This window comes from Emys orbicularis, chromosome 3 (assembly GCF_028017835.1).
Source record: "Emys orbicularis isolate rEmyOrb1 chromosome 3, rEmyOrb1.hap1, whole genome shotgun sequence".
Lineage (NCBI taxonomy): Eukaryota > Metazoa > Chordata > Testudines > Emydidae > Emys > Emys orbicularis.
In genome coordinates this window covers 20,182,512-20,205,067 of record NC_088685.1, presented here as the reverse complement: position 1 = coordinate 20,205,067, position 22,556 = coordinate 20,182,512, and the positions used below count along the sequence as shown (strand labels likewise).

At 46.5% G+C, this 22,556-nt stretch overlaps 1 protein-coding gene across 1 annotated transcript; it reads right to left on the bottom strand.

Moving 5' to 3' along the window:
• Positions 1-2,776: 2,776 nt before the first annotated feature.
• TP53I3 (tumor protein p53 inducible protein 3) lies at positions 2,777-15,544 on the bottom strand. Its single transcript, XM_065402093.1, is given in 8 exon segments — positions 2,777-2,965; positions 7,021-7,185; positions 7,187-7,218; positions 8,736-8,869; positions 8,871-8,937; positions 12,290-12,557; positions 13,395-13,537; positions 15,532-15,544. Coding segments are annotated over 8 exon segments (1,011 nt in total).
• Positions 15,545-22,556: the final 7,012 nt, after the last annotated feature.

Genomic DNA, 22,556 nt, shown 5'->3' with positions numbered 1-22,556 from the left:
CCCTGCACCCCGACCCCCTACCCTGAGCCCCCTGCTGCACCCCGCACCCCGACCCCCTGCCCTGAGCCCCCTGCCGCACCCCACACCGTCACCCCCTGCGAATTCCCCTGCTGCACCCTGCACCCCGACCCCGTACCCTGAGCCCCCTGCTGCACCCCGCACCCTTCTTGCAGCCCAACCCCCTGCCCTAAGCCCCCTGCCGCACCCCGCATCCCTCCTGCACCCCAACCCCCTGCCCTGAGACCCCTGCCGCACCCTGCACCCTGACCCCCTGCCGCACCCCTCACCCCTCCTGCACCCCACACCCCAACTCCCTGCCCTGAGCCCCCGCCACACCCCACACCCCTCCTGCACCCCCTGTGGGCAGGGAGGGGGCGGAGTTGGGGTGGAGATTTCGGGGAAGGGGTTGGAATGGGGGCAGGGAAGGGGTGGGAAGAGGCGGGGCCTCATGGAAGGGGTGGAGTGGGGGCGGGGCCGAGGGCGGCGGGGGTCGGGGGAAGGTGTCAGTAATGCAGCCCTTGGGCCAATGTACTAGTCCTCATGTGGCCCTCGTGGTCATTTGAGTTTGAGACCTCTTGACTAGACGCCTTCCTTGTCTGGGCCCAATCCTTTCCCCGGTACAGTCCTTGTTAGTTCCAGCAGACCTTTCCGGTGGTAAGCCGGGGTTTTCTCATGAATGGCAGCCCCCTTTGTTCTGCTCCACCCCCTTTTATAGCTTTGGCAAAATGCCGGAATCTTTTGTCTGTGCTTGTCCCCACCCTTGCTTCATCAATGGAAAAGTACAAGGATTAAGCAGGATTCCACTATCATGTAAGACCCTTAGTCTCAATTCTTCCTGGGTTGGCCCACACATAGACAGGAAGGTGTGCAGGTAAATAAACCATTTACAACCAGTTGTCCTGGTTAATGGGAGCCATCAAGATTCTAAACCACCATTAATGGCCCACACTTTGCATAATTACAATAGGACCTCAGAGTTATACTAAAGTGATGTGGGGATTTGTTTCAGACAAATTACTAGCCCCTAGGCTGAACAGTTGTTTTCAAAGAATGGAAAACAACAAGCAGCGAAATAGAAAGGAAAAAGGCCAATGACAATCTTGCCCAATGAAAGAACTGTAGGAGTGGAATAGACTACATTAAATTACTCCCCTAGGACAGTGATCTCCAAAGTGTGGTGTGCGCACCCCAGGGGGTGCTCAAGACAATCCCTTGGGGGGGTGCGCGAGGAGGAGCGCCGCCGGGGGGGGGGGGGGGGGGGAGGAAAAAAAAAAAAGGGCGGCCGGAGGAGGGAGGGAACGAGTGAGCTGGGAAGCTGCCTGCCCCCACCACTCCCGGCGGGCAGGGCCACCCGGAACACTGGGGCTTTAGGGGCTGCAGGGCCCTGGGCTAAGGGGGCCCTGGGGCCCTGGACTGCAGCTCTAAAGCCCCTTTCGGAATGTGGCCCTGAGTCCTCCAGCCCGTGGAGGAGCAGGGGCAGCCGCACAGCCAACGGCCGGAAAGAAGCGGCGCTTTCCCCTTCAAAGCCAGCTGGAGAGAAGCGGCACTTTGAAGGGGAAAGTGCCGCTTCTTTCCGGCCGCACCCTAACTCCCTCCCAGACCCCGCACCCCACCCTGAGCCCCCTCCCGCACCCTAACTCCCTCCCAGACCCCGCACCCCACCCTGAGCCCCCTCCCGCACCCTAACTCCCTCCCAGACCCCGCACCCCCACTCTGAGCCCCCTCCCGCACCCTAACTCCCTCCCAGACCCCGCACCCCCACCCTGAGCCCCCTCCCGCACCCTAACTCCCTCCCAGACCCCGCACCCCACCCTGAGCCCCCTCCCGCACCCTAACTCCCTCCCGGACCCCGCACCCCACCCTGAGCCCCCTCCCGCACCCTAACTCCCTCCCAGACCCCGCACCCCCACTCTGAGCCCCCTCCCGCACCCTAACTCCCTCCCAGACCCCGCACCCCCACCCTGAGCCCCCTCCCGCACCCTAACTCCCTCCCAGCCCCCTCCCGCACCCTAACTCCCTCCCAGATCCCGCACCCCCACTCTGAGCCCCCTCCCGCACCCTAACTCCCTCCCAGACCCCGCACCCCCACTCTGAGCCCCCTCCCGCACCCTAACTCCCTCCCAGACCCCGCACCCCACCCTGAGCCCCCTCCCGCACCCTAACCCTAATCCAGACCTTCGAACCGCTGTATCACAAAGTGTTAAACCAAGATTTTCAGAAATAATGAAGCATATTCAATCACATTGCTCTCACTAAAAAATATTATTATTAATATTTTTTTTGTGAGAGCAAAAAGGTTTTTTGTACCGTTAATAAATAAAATACAATAATTTTTTTTTAAAATATTGTTTATTTCATCTTTATCTCATCCTTTTTTAATTTCTATTTTTTGTATGTTTTATAATGTACATAATATATTAATATAGTAGTAAATGTATATAATTTATACATAAATAAATATACATATATTGGGGGTGTGTGCTCAAAAATTTTTTACTGATAGGGGTGCGCGATCAAAAAAGTTTGGAGACCACTGCCCTAGGACACCATACCAATGATAGATTTGGATTTGTTATTATTCCCTTATAAGGGAATTACTTTCTCAAAGACAGTCTTGTACAAAGACTTAGTTTTACTCCTCGCTTTCACAATCCTTCCTCACTGTCAGTCATTTCAAATTTGTGGCCTGAAATTGCAGGTGCTCCAGATGCCAAACTCCCATACACATCAATAGTAATTTAGTCTCTGTGGAACACCTGCAGCAGCACACCCTTCTTTAAGATGAAGGAGGCATTTTAATTATAACTTTGCCAAGGTTCTTGTTTTCTTCCATGGTCCTGTGAGCCTCTACAATCCTGTGCAAAGGATAAACACTGTCAATGATTGGTTGGACATGAGGAGATCTGTCTTGGGAGAAATACGGCAACACTCTCTCTGTGAAGGCTTTCACCAGCTTTTCTTTATACTGAAGAGAAAAAATGAAAGGAGGTTATATTTTAAGAATTATTCCTACTTTTCTAATTCATGCACATATCTCTAAGTATTACCTATAAAAATGAGCATGTTTCTAAAAGATACACTACATTTCATAACATTATTGTACTGGGAGGCACTTATAATAATAGTCTACAATAGTTAAAGGATGTATACCCTAAAGGAGAGGAATTGTTTAGGCTCCTCCAAGGAATTTAAATTATAGTAATGGGGTGACATATTTTCCCAAGGTAAGTGACAGAAGCTCCATCACAGAGGCATTTAAAATAAGATTGGACAAAGGACTTGAGAATATAGTGTTGACGTCACTAGGCATCACCCTAGGTAACTCGGGAGGGTAGACGACCACAAGTGTCAGTGAAGCCTTCCTGCACTAGGCCTAAGTGAACCAAACTCTATCCTTCCATGTTTAAACTCTTATCAACCTCAAAAGCCAGGTGCAATTGGAATATGTAAGCAACCAGTTATCTGTGTGCAACCCCCTGCTCACAGCGGTATCAAGCGGTAATAATGAGGCCTGCATGTTTCTGGCTGAAGGGAAAAAGGACAAGATAACGGTTTAAAGAAGTTACTAACAAGCTAGGCTTATAGCTGCCAAGAATGACTTAACTGCTTAAATGTACTTGCTATTTGCTTAGTAACTGTTACCAGGGAAGGGAGGGGTAGAGGGGGAGGAAGGGAGGAGAAGGGGGGTGAGGCTTAACTGCAAAATGTATAAAAGAAGAAAAACTGTTTCTGTTAGTGTGCTTGATCTGAGACGTGTCTGTCTCCTAGCACCACTTTGGGATCCCAAATAAACTTTGTTTGCTTCTCCCCCTGGTGTGTTTATTGGCGCGAAGCACACCGGGCAACGAACCCCGCTGTTGCTTTGCCTCGGGCCCTCTGTGCCGGCAACAATAGTGTAGGAACAATACTGTATTGGATCCTGGGTAGAATATATCTTAGGGTTTCATATTGCTGCCATCACTGTAATATCTTCTTGGTATTATTAGTTATTTGTATTACCATAGTGCATAGGAGCCTTAGTTATGGCTTTTTTGTATACATCATAGCAAAGGAGAGTTTTGAGGAGGGACATGAAGGAAGATGATGAGTTGGTTTTGCAGATGTTTACAGGGAGCTTCTCCCAAGTATGAGGGGCAGCATAGAGAAAGCACTGACGGTGGGATCCATGAAGGGACTTAGGCATTGAAAGCTGAGTATCACAGTGTGTAACTGTTAGGTGTTTAGATAAACAAACAGCACTGCGACCCACAAAGCCTGAGTGAGGTGCCTATGCTCCCTATACAATGAATGGGGAGAGAGAGGTGTCTTTCTTAGACTGTGATCCACAAAAGCTAGCACGCAAGGTGGGAAGCAATCTAAGCTAGCCTGGGGGATGTGACCTAAGACCTGCACCTCTGTGAGAGATAGCACGTCAGTCTGGGCTGCACAACGATGCCTAACTGCTAGTGATACATGAATTGGGGGAAGATAGACTTTGGCTGGCTAAGTTGCATGCAGGGCCTGAAACAAAATGGTGGGAGTGGGGGGATAACCATTTTTACAACTAGGGGTCTACTTAACTCATAGAGAAATCACACTGGGTGGTCAGAGACCAGATTTCATGGGGGAGGCCAGATTTCATGGTCTGTGATGTGATTTTCATGGCCGCAAATTTAGATAGACCCCTATTTGTAACTTTTAGCCTAGTGGACAGGGCACTCACCATGGCTGTGGGAGACCGCTGGTTGAAGTCCCCCCTCTTCCTGAATGGGAGAAGGGATTTGAACAGAGATTAGGGATGTAAATATCGGTTTAAAAAGTTAACCGGTTAAATGATTAAAATTATATCGGTTAACCATTAACCGAGGTCGCTCAGCCTGCCGGGGCTGGGATCCTGCCAGTGTGGCCGGGGCTGGGGTCCCTCCGGCCGTTAAGGTCAGTTAACAGTAAGCCTAATGCTTACTGGTTAACCGTTTACATTCCTAACAGAGATCTGCCAACTCTCAGGTGAATGCCCTAAGAATAGACTACAGAGCCATTCTGTCTTTGGTCCAATTAATATTTAAGTATTTTATTGTTTGAGTGAAGTAGAACAACTTCAATAGGTGAGATTCTGGGAGCCCCCACATCAAAATATCCCACAGCTTAGTGCACTCACCTGAGAGGAGGCAGATCCCTCTTCAAATCCCTTCTCCCCCTCAGGAGGAGGAGGAGGGACTTGAACTGGGGGTCTCCTACATCCTGGATGAATACCCTGACCGCTAGGCTAAAAATTAGAAGGGAGGTCCTCCTCTTACTCCCTCCTTCCCTCCGATTGCTTTCTGCGAACTCACCTGAGGGGTTGATCCAGTAGAGGCTGCCAACCAGATCAGTCCCCGGCACACGACTTGGACAACCAAACCCCTATCTTTCCCAGTTTGTGAATTGCTCTGAGGCATAGGCAGGAGATGAGCATTTGGATGTCTGTCATGAGACAGCAGTGCACATGCTCAGGCAGGAGATAGGCGCCTAGAGCGAGCTGCAGTGTGCATCCCCAGAGGAAATACTTAAGTGTTGAGTGAGTTTAGGCACCTACAGAGTTAGGCAGCAGCCAAGCGGGAGTTTTGTGGATCACAGTGGTGCCTAAAAATGGGACTTAGGTGCCTAAATACCCTCTTGGATCCCTCCCTCAGTATCATCCAGGTAAAGCCAGTTTTCACAAGTGCTCAGCTCTTAGCAGCTCTCAAATCTGGGTGACTGAATGGAAGCAGAACTATTTTGAAAAATAGAACCCCAAACGATTTTATAGATATGTTCCCATTTTCAATTTCTTGTAAGTTTTGTTTCCTTTTAGGGGAAACATTTTCAGTGTACATAGATGGTACATACAAGAGGCTAACAAAAAACCCAGTTAACACAAATCATCCCTGGTGTTACTCCACTGGTTTCAGCTGTGTTACAACAGAAATGGATGTGGCACAAGTAGTACAAGGACAATATAGTTTGATTCTGGATTGCTTTCCGAGATATATACTAAAAAATTGAGTGTTATTTGTATGGTAATACATTAATATTATACTGCATTAATACAATAATGCAATAGTAATAATACAAAGCTGGAAGGGGTTGCAAGTGCTTTGGAGGATAGGATTACAATTCAAAATGATCTGGACAAACTGGAGAAATGGTCTGAAGTAAATAGGATGAAATTCAATAAGGACAAATACAAAATACTCTCCTTAGGAAGGAACAATCAGTTGCACACATACAAAATGGGAAATGACTGCCTAAGAAGGAGTACTGCAGAAAGGGATCTATGGGTCATAGTGGACCACAAGCTAAATATGAGTCAACAGTATAACACTGCTGCAAAAAAAGCGAACATCATTCTGGGATGTATTAGCAGGAATGTTGTAAGCAAGACACAAGAAGTAATTCTTCCGCTCTACTCCATGGTGATTAGGCCTCAACTGGAGTATTGTGTCCAGTTCTGGGCGCCACATTTCAGGAAAGATGTAGACAAATTGGAGAAAGTCCAGAGAAGAGCAACAAAAATGATTAAACATGACCTATGAGGGAAGATTGAAAAAATTGGGTTTAATCTGGAAAAGAGAAGACTGAGAGGGGACATGATAACAGTTTTCAAGTACATAAGAGGTTGTTACAATGAGGAGGGAGAAAATTTGTTCTTAACCGCTGAGGATAGGACAAGAAGCAATGGGCTTAAATTGCAGCAAGGAAGGTTTAGGTTGGACATTAGGAAAACTTCCTAAATGTCAGGGTAGTTAAGCCCTGGGATAAATTGCCTTCGGAAGTTGTGGAATCTCCATCTTTGGAGATTTTTAAGAGCAGGTTAGACAAATACCTGTCAGTGATGGTCTAGATAATACTTAGTCCTGTCATGAGTGCATGGAAATGGACTAGATGACCTCTTAAGGTCCCTTCCAGTTCTATGATTCTATGAATACAATATTTTATCACTGGTATTAAAAGGAAACAAAGTAATTAGAATTACAGATTCCTGTGTTAAACTAAATAAAGATGTTGCTAGTCATCACTTGCCTCCTTTTCTCGTGATCTTAACAGACTAGTAAGCAGGCTCCCTCTTTTGGAATGCAACCTTGCAAGCAGATCTCCATGTACTTCACCTCCACCCAACAGTCCATACACAATCCACTGGCCATCAGTACTCAGACAATTGAGGTTCTTCTCTCAGTAGGAACCACCCAATGCAGTCTAAAATAATATCCACTCCAGAGCCTCAAGTGGAACAGAATAAATAAATAAATTAATGGAGATATCCTATCTCCTAGAACTGGAAGGGACCTTGAAAGGTCATCGAGTCCAGCCCCCTGCCTTCACTAGCAGGACCAAGTACTGATTTTTGCCCCAGATCCCTAAGTGGCCCCCTCAAGGATTGAGCTCACAACCCTGGGTTTAGCAGGCCAATGCTCAAACCACTGAGCTATCCCATTTCAATAATGTACTTTGGAGAAATCAAAATGTGGGATAATTTGAAACAAAACAACAACAACAACAACAACAACAAACAACAACAAAAAACAGACTGAGACGAGTAGGTCTGTATACAGAGAGGCACAGTCCTGTAACTCTTACTTATGGGATTAGTCCCACTGAAGTCAATGTGACTACTTGTGAGTAATAACTGCAGGACCAGGCTAAATATAAATATATACATACACATATGCAAACCCATAAACTATGCCCTAAATATCCATAGAAAGAACAATAACTTTTTTCTAGGCACAGTGGGCAGGTAAAAAAATTGTGTACATTTTTTGTGCCCACAGTCAAACATTTAGCAATCCAAATGCTGGGACTTGTGCTCACAATTACTTATGGATGCAAAAGCAATGCAGGCACAATATTTGTGCCCACAACAACAACAACAAAACCAAAACAAATGGGGCACTGCTGAAAATAAGGCCCAGTTAGACAAGTTATGTGCTGACATTGGGTCTGTCCTGCAGGTGCTGAGCATATTGAAATCTTATTGAAACCAGCCACTTCCAAGGTGAAATGCAATAATTATATAAAGTGTATAACACTAAATAGCAGCTTAAGACAGGAAGTGAAGGTTGTCACATCTGAATAAAACTAGAGTGGGAATGATTGCTAGGTGGAACATAATTATCCAACTTGGAATTTGGCCAGGACATCATTATTCAAACTAGTCATGGAATTTTTAACACTGCTAGTGCTCAAGACCTGTGTTTTAGGCCTCATCTAGGACTACAGATTCCCCTCCCAGCCAACAACAGATGGGCCATAACAGGTTTGAGATGGGGAGGCATTCTGGCCTTCTGTGTGAAAATCAACCTCCCTGATGGGATGATCCCATTGAAAATCTAAGGGTACTTCTATGCTGCAACATTAATAACCCACGGCACTGAGTTTCAGAGCCCGGGACAATTGACTTGGGCTCGTGGGGCTTGGGCTGCAGGGCTAAAAATTGCAGCATAGACATTTGGGCTCAGGCCTGGGCTCTAAGTCCTACCCCCTTGTGAGGTTTCAGACCCATGACTCCAGCCCAAACCCAAATGTCTACACTGCAATGTTTAGCCCTGCAGCCTGAGCCCTGCGAGCCCAAAACAACTGACCTGGGCCAGCCATAGCCGTACTATGGGTCTTTTACTGCAGTGTAGATGTAGCCTAGTTGAAACACAACAGCAACTTCATAGGAGAAGAATGCAGACTTTTCCTAAATCATGATTATGAATACCAGTGCAATTGTTGGGTTACCCAAACATTCTCACCATTGGTGAGCTCCAGGGCCCTTTCTCTAAAATCCTCCTCCTTATAGTTGAACCCAGCAGCTGCTCCGAGTTTTGCTGCCAGCTGGAGTTTCTCTTGTGTTCCAGCTGTTACAATGGGAATAGCTTTTGCCAGAAACGGCTGCTGTGCCAACTTCACTAGCTCCTGCGTGGATCAGCACTGTCTGTCCACTCTGTACTTTACCTGAAGCAAAACATAGGGAAATGAACGACCCATTTGGGACGGCCTTCAGATTAGACATGGTTGTGGTAAAAAGTGCTCAATAACAAGCTGAACAAATTAACTCTCATCTGTGGATTCTTCAGCTAAAATAAGCAGCTGTTGAACACCTTTAATGAGGGAAAAAATCCAGACCTGGTGTAAGTGCATGCAGTAAAATATTGAGTAGCTGCTCTGTAAGTGAGCGCCATATATCTTGTTCACTGAATGAGGCAGGGGGATCCTGTGAAAAAAATAGTGTGTGATCATTTCATAGGGACTGTATCATAATGTATACGCGCAAGGTGAGAAAACTGAGATCGCACAGGCAACCTTAATTCTGGCAGTCTTAATTTTTGAGTCCTTGATTTGCAATCTTAATAACGTTCCTTTAACTTATTTTTCTGTTTGTAATTTCCTATGTTTTAAAGAAAGCAAACAGAAATTCTATTATGTGGAATCATGATGACACATATGGTTTATCAGCAGGGTTGGAACCATTAGATACACCATGCAGACATAGGTGCTGAAACTAGGCGTGCTGGGGTGCTTCCACATCCTCTGGCTTGAAGTGGTTTCCATCATATACAGGGTTTACAGTTTGGTTCAATGGCTCTCGGCACCCCCGCTATACAGATTGTTCCAGCACTCCTGAATACAGATCTCTGATATTTGAGCTAATGTAATAAATAATAGCAGTAGTAGTTGTAATCCCCTGTGTGGACCAGCACTAGACACTTTGCCAGAGGGTTTCACAGATATTTTCTGATAGAAGAGGAATGGTGAGACTCAAGAATCTTAAGTTCCATTCTAGGCTCTGGAAGGGAGTGTTCTCTACGGGGCATAGACTCTTCTGCCTGTTTTCCTCAAGCTTGACCCCTTGACCTCCAACCTGTCCCTGTCGCAATCCTGTCTCTTCCTTACCCGCTTCCTCATTCTATTCTCACCAAGCCAGTCCTAGTCTCCATTCCTCAGGTTTCTTATCCCAGTCCCAGTTTCCTTGTCCAGCTAGTCCTTGTGTGCCCCTCTGGATTCTCCATTCCAATCCCAATCTCCGCCAGCATTCACAGTCCTAGTCTTCCTCCCAGTTTTCCTGCCTAACTATTCCCACTTTCCCCTCCACACAGCCCTGGCATCTTATCCCCTGTCTCCTTGCCATCCAGTCCCAGCTCCCCCTCCTGGCTACTCATCCAATCTGTCTCTGTTCAGTTATCCCCCACATTCCCCATTCCAACTCACCTTGTGGCCTCTCATCCAATCCCAGTGCCCCCACCCAGTTCCTCATCCAAGTCTCTGTGCCCAGCCTGCCATAGTTCTCCCACTGCATCCTAACTCCTTGTCAGCTCTGTCTCCCCTCCACCCACTTCCTTCCCCATGACACACTGAGCTCCTGCCCCTGGCTCCCATTTCCAGGCTCCTTGCCCAGCCAATCCTTGACTTTCCCCCAACTCCTAGTTTATCTGTCCTCGCACTGCCAGTCTCCAATCCCAGTCTCCCCCCTCCAGGCTCTTTGTCTCCACCCAGATGCTTGGCCCAGACCTGGCAAAGCCCACAGTAGCTCAGAGCTGCAATTGCAGGGAAAGTCCTTCATAGCCCTGGGCTGAAGTAAACTCACTGCAGATGGAATCTCCAGAGACTTTAGATGCTAAACTTTATCAAGTCTCTGCTGAGCTTCTGATTTTTCAAAGGTATATAACTTGGCCAGATTTGGGCAGATTTTCACAGTGATGGCAAAAGGCACATCCCAGACACAAAGGCCAAATTCCAAGTTCCTGCTCCAGTGCACAAGGGCACTAGAATGTCTCAAAATAAGGTTGCCAGTATTTTTTAACATGACAAAACAATTTTCCTTAGCCTTGTTCTTGGAAATGCCTGAGTTCTTTTGGCTAAAATTTTCAAGAATGGTTAAAGTTTGGCTAAGTTATAACCAACTGAAAAGAGGGTCTTACAATGGGAAATGTCAGGCAACCTTCATAATAGATGGTGCTCCCAGTCCCTTCTATAATTATATTATCTTGTAATTGCTTATAAGCCCCAGAACATATATAATGTTAACAGATTTGAGTTTTGGGGGGGGTCATTTAGTGCAATCGAAAGGTATGGGCTCAACAGCCCTGGAGGCCAAAGTCCTATTTGGCCACAGAAGCCTGGGTAGCAGCAGTACAAGCTTCCCTACACTGCCCAATTGATGTTCCTCTACCAAGAAGTAGAGAGACCACCTCTAGTGTAATGACAAAAGGATAGTTCATTTTACATGGCTCTTAGTCTCTCTGCTGAGCTTTTCAGCATGGGTGCTAAGCTGATTTGTGGTAATGGACGTCTGCCAACTCACACTGACCTGCAAACAGTCAGAAACGAAACAGAGAAATTCAGTAGAATGATACTTTAGGGCCTGTCTAATATGTTCCATGTGGGATTTTAAAAATGCTGAGCATCCATCTAACTTCAATGGGAGTTTGACCTACAAATACAGCTGTCTCTGGGAACCAAGGCACAGCATGGGTGTTCTCCAACATAGAGTCCATCTACCCTATAATTCCAAACCATGCTCAGACAGTATCAGGTGACAATCATGGTGTGTGTGGACCTCCCAACATGGTTGAGTTTGTAGTGAAGTCAGACTCTTAGAGGTAGGCCTTGCTTTGGGGGAAAATACAGCATTTGGAGTTAATGGAAAGCTGTAGTTCCCAGCTGGGAAATACAGATGCAAAGTACAGTAGAACCTCAGAGTTACGAACACCTTGGGAATGGAGGTTGTTCATAACTCTGAAATGTTTGTAACTCTGAACAAAATGTTTTGGTTGTTCTTTCAAAAGATTACAACTGAACATTGGCTTAATACTGCTTTAAAACTTTATTATGCAGAAGAAAAATGCTGCTTTTAGCCATCTTAATTTAAATGAAACAAGCACAGAAACAATTTCCTTACCTTGTAAAAAAAATTAAACTTTCCCTTAATTTTTTTAGTAGTTTACGTTTAACACAGCACTGCATTGTATTTGCTTTTTTTTTTTCTGCTGCTGCCTAATTGCGTACTTCTGGTGCCAACATGTGGTTGACCGGTCAGTTCGTAACTCTGAGGTTCTACTGTAAAGCCAAGCCCCTTTTTGTATTCTTCCCTTTTACATATGCAATCAGCAAAGCAAGTTATTATTGAGTAGATGTGGCCAACCTTTAGGAATTTAGGTCTTGTATATCTAAGTCATGTGGACAAGAAAGGTCAAAGGGCTAGATGGATGGAGTGACATAGAAAAAGCTCTTCAAAGGCAAGTGACATTCAGAACTGGGCAATGAACAGAAGAAAATGGCAAACTGGATTTGCAGATACATCACTCACCTACAAAATGCAGCAACTGAAAGGCTGTTAGCCAGGCTTCAGGAATGGCTGCAGCCTGAACAAAAGTCATATCATTAGGGATCAGCATCAGATGACCTTCTGGCACAGTGACGTATTCTGCCTGGCCACCCCCAGACAGCAGAGCCATCACTGTATCTCCAGTTTTCCACTGACCCTTGCAACCAGGTCCGAACCCAGCCACAAGTCTAGCTGCTTCTAAGCCTAAAATGTCACTTGCTCCTTTTGGGGAAGGATACTTTCCTCTCCTCTGCAAAAACAGAAAGAATAATCAGTGCAATGAACTGCAATTTGATCTGCCACTTAACCTAATCTCTCTTTATTCAGTCTTACTTCAGAACCCCCCTAGGTTTTAGTTCTGGTCACATCATGCAAATACATTTCAATCCAGGTCTTTTTAGGATCTCCCATCCTTAATGGTATTTTTAGCAATAATTACACTTCCTTTTTTAGGCTGAGCAGGCTTTGTTCTTGAAACTTTATATGTCTGTAACCAACTGGTGAGTGTGTTACAGGTCCCCCTCTGTGCTGATCTGCTGAAGATATGAGTTATCCCCCGTTGCTGAGCTTTAGCACACGCTACAGACACTCATGATTTTAGCTCTGGAGGTCCCTGGTTCAGTCCCCAGTGTGTCAGCCAAGACGTTGGCTGCTAACGTATGTTTTAAGAGGTAGGTAGAATGTGACTACTTATATTGGAATTTAGCCAAGGTATTAGAGTTAACACCCTTGTGTTCATGAGAAGCTTATGGGAATTTTTAAGTGGCCACGAGTGACTAGAGCTTGTTTTCATCTCATCTGAAAGGAGACACCTCCAGGAGCACAATGCCCCTTATATCATAATGGGTCATAGGTTCAGTGAGGACTCCGATGAAGAAGTGCCACCTAGTGAATCACCAACCACCTCTTTTTGCAGCACTCTGAACTTTTCCTTGGAGATCGCTCATCAAAGTGCTAACCAGGTCCAACCCCTCTTAACTTTTCAGATCTGTCAAAATTCAAGCCAGACTCTTCTGTTACTCAAAAATTGAGTCTAAGCAATACAGTGTGTCCCACAGGTCTATAAGTCGTCTTAACAGAGACATACCTGGAGTAAGTCAGCCCTGTTCAGAGCACTGGCAGACACTTTTATAAGGACTTCTCCTTTTCCTGGATGTGGTTTTGGTACCTCTTTCACATATAGATTCTCTGGGCCTCCTGGCTGGTCAAAATAAGCTGCCAACATTTTCTCTGAACCAATACAAAAAGGAAAGCACTAAAGCAGGTGTATTTGGTTGTCACTAGGCAACCCATGTTCAGCGTTAAGACGCGAATTGTTGATATCCATTCATAAACCTAGACTGCCCCAAAGACTCCACTGTGCACAACTTGGACAATCTAGTCCAGTCTCCGGCATAAACAACGTGGGATGGGGAATGGTGGCAGGTACTACAGGAATAGGAAGGTGTAAAAGTTAATGCATTATATTCAAACCAGGACAAAACATTAGTTTCAAAACAGTCATCTAGTGACCCACAAAGTTAGGGTCACTTTGCATGAAATCAGAGGTCCCAATCCTGTAGGGAGCTCTGTGTGGATGTGCCCCTCATGCAGCCCCATTGACTTCAAAGGACTCCATGTGAGTGAAGAAATCCACCAACATGGAGCTGATGGCAGGATCAAGGGATCAGTGCTCAAGCTGCCAAGGTACATTGGCCTGTAAAATAATTGACACAGACAAAGAGCGAAACATAATTTTAAACACCTCAGTAGAGGGAGCAAGAATAATTTATTTAATATGTATAAAGTTTTATCTAACCGCAGATTTGTGATTCAGCCCTTCAGCTGCCAATGTAAAGACACAGTAAAACAGCAGCAGGTTGATTTGAGACAGAAAATGATTATAGGTTTAAAAACCTCCTGATTCATTCTTCTTAGCAGGAGATTCCTCTGTGCCTGACTTGCTCTAGGAATCTCATGATTTCTCCCACTAACTGTTGCAGTCCTGTGGGTGCTAGGTGACTTTCTCTCCTCATATGATTCCTTGATTCTTGATTCCTCTGCTTTGGTGGTATCTGTCAAGATGTGAAGCGTGCACAAGCTGGTACAGAGTCAGCCTGCCTGGCAGATTTGGGTCAGAAAAGATTCTCCATTGGTGCAATGGGAAGGGCAACAGGAGGTGGGAAATCACAGAGGTGCTCGTCTTCTGTATTATCTACTGAGTGCCAACCGTGTGCCCAGCACTGTACAGAATATGGAGGAGAATGGATCACTGCCCCAAGAAGCCTGCAGTCTTAGGCCCTAATCCTGCAAACTCTTAAGCATATGTAGGACTTTACTCACATGGAGTTGTCCCATTGATTTAAAATACAAATGTTACCAATGAATGTTATTTTAATAGAACTACCCACAGGACTAACATTATGCAGCTACTTAAGTGCTTGCAGAATTAGGGCCTAGGATGACAAAACAATACACAATTGAGACACAAAGAACACCGGGAAATTGATTCACCACATGTCACTGCAGGGGTTATTTTATGATGATTAAATATTTCTCTAAATGATTAACTCTCAGCTGCACTAATCAGGCACAGAAATTTCAAAGAAAGCCAACCCTGAAATAATGGGAGTCTTACAGAGCTCCACCAGACACCTTCCCACAAGATAGTTTGCTCCTGCTTTCCGCATTTTCATCTTTATTGTGCATGTTAAAGTGAATGATGAAAATTAGCAGATCAATGCACATCATCAGTGTGAAATTTAGTCAATAAATAAATAAAAAATAAAGATGTTATATTCATTCCTTAATCCCTCTATCTTTATCCATAATTTTTCAAAACACATTTTTTACACATGCTTTTTCCTCTTCGTTGCTAGGTGAAAGACTCATACAGACATCACAGTAAAACACTATAGTGAAACTGACTATTTACAAAGTGCTTTCAAATGCACAGAACTGGAATACATAGAGAATATAACATTTGCTTCCGCTCTAATCCTTTCAATCACAGTAATCTCGGGTTGGTTTACAACAGAGATAGGTAAAAAATTTGTAGAACAAAGTAGCATTTAAAAAAGACTGATGATGACTTATCTTCGGCCCACTTCAAACTAGTAAACATCCAAGCAAGCACATCTTTTACGTGTTTGCCTGATTGTCAGTAACTAATTAGGACAATAAAATTGACCAAAATAATTTAAGCAATGTAGATATTTGGTTCCTGGGTACAATTTAATACTCACCTTTATCCTGCATTCCAAGAAAGGTTTTCCACACACAGGGAGCAAAAGTCAATCCCTTTCTTCTAAAGCAGTTTGATTTCACTTCCTCCTTTCCGAGCCCTGCCCCTAGAAGAAGTTATCATCTAACCCAACAGGGTGGAGAGGAGAAAGAATGAGATTGTATTTTATATTTAAAGCAAAAACACATACAGAATTCAAAGTCAGAGATTTTGATAAACTTCTACAAACAAACATGTTTTTGCTTGATCAGTCTGATTCCCGTCATTGTGGTAATCAGACAGAAATCTATATCCTTCTTCCCTATGTAAGCAAAGGGATTTGGTCCAGTTCCTCTTGATGGCGTCATTAGGCCTATATATGAACCAGAGTTCTTCCATGTTTAAACTCTGTTCTTCCATGTTTAACTCTAAGCGGCCTCAAAAGCCAAGGACAGGAATTGGAATGTGTAAATAGTCAGTTACCTATTACGACCTTGCTTATAACCAGGTCCTAAGCAATAATGATGAGGTTTGCATGTTTCTAGCTGGAGGAGGGGTAGTAAACTAGAGTAAATAGGACCCAATGATTGTTTAGAGGAATGTTACTAACAAGCTAGATTTATAGCCCTAGAATGACTTAACGGCTTAAATGTATGAACATGCCTTCGGTAGAGAAGGGAGGGGGAGTAGAGGTGGGGAGGGGGAGGGGGAGAAAAGGGGGGGCTTAATTGTAAAGTATAAGAAGAGAGAAGCTGCTTTGTTCTGTGTGCTCGATTTGAGATTTGCCTGTCTCCTTGCACCACTTTGAGATCTCAAATAAACCTTTGATTGTTTCTCCACCCCGGTGTGTTTATTGGCACGAAGCACGCCGGGCAACGAACCCCTGTTGCTTTGCCTCGGGCACCTCTGTGCCAGCAACAGTCTTGGCGTCCCTGAGTGGGCTCGAGGCTGAAATTTAGCCTTGCCCGGACCCCTCTTGGAGGCCGACGGACTACGGCGACGACCGACGCCCAGAGCTCACCGGTGACTTCATCGGGGGCCTCGGCGGAGACGTGGTTTGCTCGACCCCGGAGGGCACAACGGTGCAACGCGCTTGAGTAGTGGAGAAGCAGCTGCGGGCGACGGTGGGGAACCGGTCCTGTGGATAAGGTAGGAACAGTCCAGTGGGGACTTTATCTGTCTTGACCTGGGGACGCCCAGTGTCTACCTGTTTTGACTTGGGGACGCCCAGAGTCTCCCTAATATGGGGCAGGGGCAGAGTACTGCAGGCAGGGCAAGGTGTACACCCTTAGAATGCATTCTGGTGAACTGGAAAGTGTTTGGATCGGATCCGTTGATTAAAAGTAAACTGAAAAGATTCTGTACAGTAGACTGGCCTCAATATCAGCTAGAGGACCAGGAAAGGTGGCCACCGGAGGGATCACTTAATTATAATACGATCCTTCAATTGCTTTTGTTTTGTCAGCGAACGGGTAAATGGAATGAACATATGTATGTACAGTTGTTTATGTTGTTAAGAAATAGGTCAGATCTTTTGCAAAGGTGTAATTTGACTCCGACAGGTTCGGTAGTAACTACTGTTAGTCCCCAGAACCCTCCCCCGGTTGTGATGGCAGAGTCGGTGTCCCCTTCGGCTCTAGCACCCCCACCATATAAAGACAGGGTCCCTCAGGTCCCAGAGATTGCCCCCTCGGTGGGATTCTATCCACTGATTACTGAGACTCAGATAGCCCGTCATGGAACAGATAATCGCCCAGCCACTACAATGCAGGTTTATACCCGGTGGATCTGGCAGCTTTTAAGACACAGGCAGGGGAATTCTCTACGAATCCAAGCAAGTTTATCTCGGTTTTTGAAGGGTGTCTGGCGAGTCATAAACCTGATTGGGATGACTGTAATGTCCTTATGCGGACCCTGCTGTCTGAGGTGGAGCGAAATTAGGTTGTGTCTAAGGCACGGGAGGAGGCACAGCATAGACATGAGGCAGATGCAGCAAACGTCCCTGTTGCTGCAGCTCAGGTCCCTACAGCAGACCCCCAATGGAATCCCAATGTGCCGGCGGATTTTACCCTTCTCACTGTATACAAGGAGCTCCTATTATATGGTCTCCGACACTCAGCTGTCCGACATAACAATTGGGCTAAGCCGTATGAGCTAGTACAGGAGCCAAAAGAGAGTCCGGTTGCTTTTCTGCAGCGTATTCGGGATACCATCAGGCAAACTACTAATGCAAACCCCGATGATCAGGCTACTGAGGCAATTATAAAGGGTATCTTTACCAGCCGTGCTGCCCCTGATATTAAAAGGAAACTGCAGAAAAAGGAGGATTTGATGGGCATGACAATGGCACAGATTCTGGAAACTGCAAACAGGGCTTACAGCCTTAGGGAAGGAGAAAAGGAAAAGAGGCAAGTGAAAATGATGGTTGCAGCAGTACAGGCTGGTGGCAGGGGAAGATTTCAGGAAGGTGGAAGAGGCCGGGGAATGAGAGGACGTGGGCGTGGGCGCCCTGGCTTACAAGAAAGGCGTCTGGGTCGCAATCAGTGTGCCATATGCCGAAAGGAGGGACATTGGAAAAATGAGTGCCCTGAAAGGGAAGGTACCCCTATGATGGCAGCAGAGGATCAAGAATAGGGGTGTCAGGGGAGATGGACTATCCTGCCCCCGGAACCCCGAGTAAAAATGCGGGTGGGAGATTCAGACATAGACTTTTTAATAGACTCTGGAGCTGCACGAACTGCTGTAAACCAACCCCTTCAGCTGCCTGTGGCAGATTCCCTCACTGTGGTGGGAGCCACAGGGAAAGGAACTAAGTGCCCAGTATATGCCCCAGCGGAATGTGCTTTGGGAAACAGAACTCTATCTCACAGACTGGTTTACCTCCCCGATTGTCCAACGCCTCTATTGGGACGGATCTGCTTTGTCGCTTAGGTGCTACCCTGCATTTCACTCAAGATGAAATAAGCCTCACCTTACCCCCAGAGAATGCCTGGATAATGACACTTGCAATTGAGCCCTCAGCTATGCAAGCCCCAGAGTGGAGTCAGTGGGAGAAGCGGGTTTTTCCTCTGGTATGGGCATCAGGGATCCCAGGAAAGGCAGCCCATCATACTCCTATTACTGTTCAGCTTTTGCCAGGAAAAGGTCCAGTGCGAATCAAGCAGTATCCGATCAAAAGGGAGGCCAGAGAGGGACTGCAGGAAACTATAGACCAGTTCCTAAAGTGCGGGGTACTTCGAGAATGCCAGTCAGCTTGGAACACTCCTATCTTGCCTGTACAAAAGCCCAATGGCACATATCGGCTGGTCCAGGACCTGAGGGCAGTTAATGAGCGGGTTAAGACTCTACACCCCCTTGTTCCCAATCCGTATACATTGTTGGCTTCTATAGGGGGGCAGTACACCCATGTTTCAGTCCTGGATTTAAAGGATGCCTTCTTCACGATTCCGGTTGACCCCCAGTCTCAGGAGATTTTCTCCTTCGAGTGGGAGGACAGAAGGAGGGTTAGAAAGCAGTTTTGCTGGACAGTGCTGGCCCAGGGATTTAAAAATTCCCCCACCCTTTTCAGCCAGGCCCTGGCTAGAGACTTGGAGGAGTGGGACAACGAGGACAAAGTCCTCCTCCTGCAATATGTGGATGACTTGTTAATTGCTGCTGTGGGTCTAACCTCTTGCCTTAAAGCCACTGTGAGCCTCCTGAACTTTGTTGGACTCCGAGGATATCGAGTAGCACAGAGTAAGGCTCAGATTGCTCTCCCAGTGGATGGAATCTGGCAACGGAACACACTTCACATCCCAAGTCGTTCAGAAGATATCGGATGCCCTACAGATCCCCTGGAAGCTTCACACGCCATGGCGACCGCAGGCCAGTGGGGTAGTGGAGCGTACAAATCAGACTCTTAAGCGGCACCTCTCAAAGGTTTGCCAAGAGGCTTCCCTTAAGTGGCCTGATGCTTTGCCCCTTGTTTTGCTCCACATTCGCGCTCTCCCTAAGGGCAGGTTAGGGCTCAGTCCCTTCGAGATTATGTTTGGAAGGGCATGGCCTATGAATGGTACACCGGTTCTGGCAGGGGAGTGGGAAATGGGGTGTGGCTTCTTATCTCAGTACATGTGCTCTCTGTCTGCTGTTCTTTGTTCTCTCCACAGGTATACCAAAGATTTGCAGCCTCTCCCGCTGGATGCCCCAATCCACTCCTTGCAGCCAGGTGACTCCGTACTCGTTCGGACCTGGAAGGACGAGCCTCTCCAAGAGAAGTGGAAGGGACCTCACACCGTCCTGCTGGTCTCCCATACAGCGGCAAAGGTTGAGGGACACAAGAACTGGATTCATCACTCTCGCCTGAAGGCGGTGCCTGCTCCTGAACGGTGGACCGTCCAGCCTGCAGAGAAGACTGCAAGCGACGATCTGGGACTTAAGCTGTTATTCAGGCGACAATAGTGTCTGCTGGGAATGCCCTGTGGTCTCTTTGGACAGTCACAGCGCACTCCCCGCGAGACCTCTGAGCGTTGGTTGTGTTTATTTTCACAGGGCCGGCCTAATTTGGTGGCCTGGACCCTGTTGTTTTTAATCTGCTTGCTTATGGTAATTGTTATTTTGTGGGTATTTGGGGAATTGTGATTGTTAGGCCCTAGGATCACCTGCCCAATATGGGTTCAGGTCTAGGGTCTGCCACAGTGGTGCTCTTTGCCATAGAGACACTCCTCTTGTTAACTCCCGTTTCCCCCAGGCACAAGCGGGATGGAAAGGAATCCCTACTAACTTAGAGACAAATACATATGAGTCCCTGAAGGTTTGCTTTGCCCAAGAGTTTAACCTCTCTAACTGCTGGGTATGCTCCCAAATCCTGCACTATGCTGCAGGGTTACCCTGGAGGGTAGTTCCCCAGAATTGGTCAGATATCTGTTGGGGATGGTTCAGTAGGGGGGGAAATGTCTCAGGTACCCCTTGTCACAGAATTGTACCATCGAGTCCCAGTATGCGTTAAGGGACGACCCCTGGAAGCCGCAGGCCAACTCAACGTATATCCCTTCCCCTATTAGGTTGCGGCCAGTGGCCCCTGGTTTGGTGTGCTATCGACAGTTTAGGTCCAGCAATCACACCTGGTTTGCTGGGAATAGCACCTGTCAGTATTATTTATCCCCTGACAGTGACACTTCCATCCCTGTCTATGTTAAAGGCAAATCCAACTCTACCGCCTGGCTCGGATCGTTGAATGCCAGACAAGCAAATAAGTGGAGTAGCGGTTATAATGGCTTGGTAGGGAATGGCCACTCCTTTTATATTTGCGGTACCTCTGCCTATAAGTGGCTGCCGCATCGGTGGTATGGAAGCTGCTACCTAGGATATCTTGCCCCTCCCCTTCATGTTTTCCCTAAACTGCCCCCTGGCCGCCCTAGGCAGCATAGATCTTTGTATGCCACCCCAGAGCCCATTACAGAAGGAGACAGATTGGGTATGATCTTTCTCCCATCCTATGGGGTGGGACGACTGGCTCAATTTTATCGTAGGCTCTCTGTGTTTCTCACCAAGTATGCCAATGAGACCTTGGCCATAGAGAAAAGCCTTAATTCAGAGCTTTACCAGCTCCGGTTGCTGTCCCTGCAAAACAGACAGGCCTTAGATTATGTTTTAGCCTCCCAGGGCGGAGTGTGTGCCCTTATTGGGAGTGAATGTTGTACTTATGTCCCAGAAAACTCACAGGACATTAACAAGCACGTCCTGTCAGCCGAACAGGCTTTTGAGCAGTGGAAGGCTCAGGAAAGGGAACCCACAGGTTTCGATTCCCTTTGGAGTTGGTTGCCCAACCTAGGAGGACTGGGAAATAACCTTGTGCGTCTCCTCCTCACAGGTGTGGTACTGTGCCTGGTCACCCTCCTCCTGATTGCTTGTTTTAAATTGCTCCTCCGTAAGCTTTGTGCCCCCGTTCCCCAGAAATCCCAGCATACCCTCTCATTGAGAACCCCAGCTCCATGGCACTCAATCATATCTTGTCTACAGAATATGAGAAAACTCAGCCAAAAGTTTGTTGAGTATTCTCAAAGGAGGGAACTGATGGCGTCATTAGGCCTATATATGAACCAGAGTTCTTCCATGTTTAAACTCTGTTCTTCCATGTTTAACTCTAAGCGGCCTCAAAAGCCAAGGACAGGAATTGGAATGTGTAAATAGTCAGTTACCTATTACGACCTTGCTTATAACCAGGTCCTAAGCAATAATGATGAGGTTTGCATGTTTCTAGCTGGAGGAGGGGTAGTAAACTAGAGTAAATAGGACCCAATGATTGTTTAGAGGAATGTTACTAACAAGCTAGATTTATAGCCCTAGAATGACTTAACGGCTTAAATGTATGAACATGCCTTCGGTAGAGAAGGGAGGGGGAGTAGAGGTGGGGAGGGGGAGGGGGAGAGAAGGGGGGGCTTAATTGTAAAGTATAAGAAGAGAGAAGCTGCTTTGTTCTGTGTGCTCGATTTGAGATTTGCCTGTCTCCTTGCACCACTTTGAGATCTCAAATAAACCTTTGATTGTTTCTCCACCCCGGTGTGTTTATTGGCGCGAAGCACGCCGGGCAACGAACCCCTGTTGCTTTGCCTCGGGCACCTCTGTGCCAGCAACACTCTCTTTTTTACAATGCTGCCTGTTTGAATATGAAAACACTTTTCCCTAGGCAAAATGTTTGATTGTTGACCTGGCTTCTGGACTCTGAATTCTGCAAGCTGGGTTTATTTAACAAATTGGTTTTAACTGTTGAGCTTGTTGGGAGTATAAGGTAGGAAACTGAATCACAAGTCCACCCAATTTAGGCTTAATCAATTTGCACCTTCATTTGTAAATTTTCAGACAGAATTATTGTCATGTATAGTGTCAGAACATATATTTATGCCTGACGGTAAAGAGATAAAATTTTATCAGGGCCGTAACTAGGGCGCGGCGAACGGGGCAGTCACCCAGGCAAAAAGCCATTGGGGCGGAAAAATGGGGTGGCATGGGGGGGGGATGCAGGGTCACGTGTGTCTCCCCATTTCTGCCTTCCATTTAGCACAGGGGTTT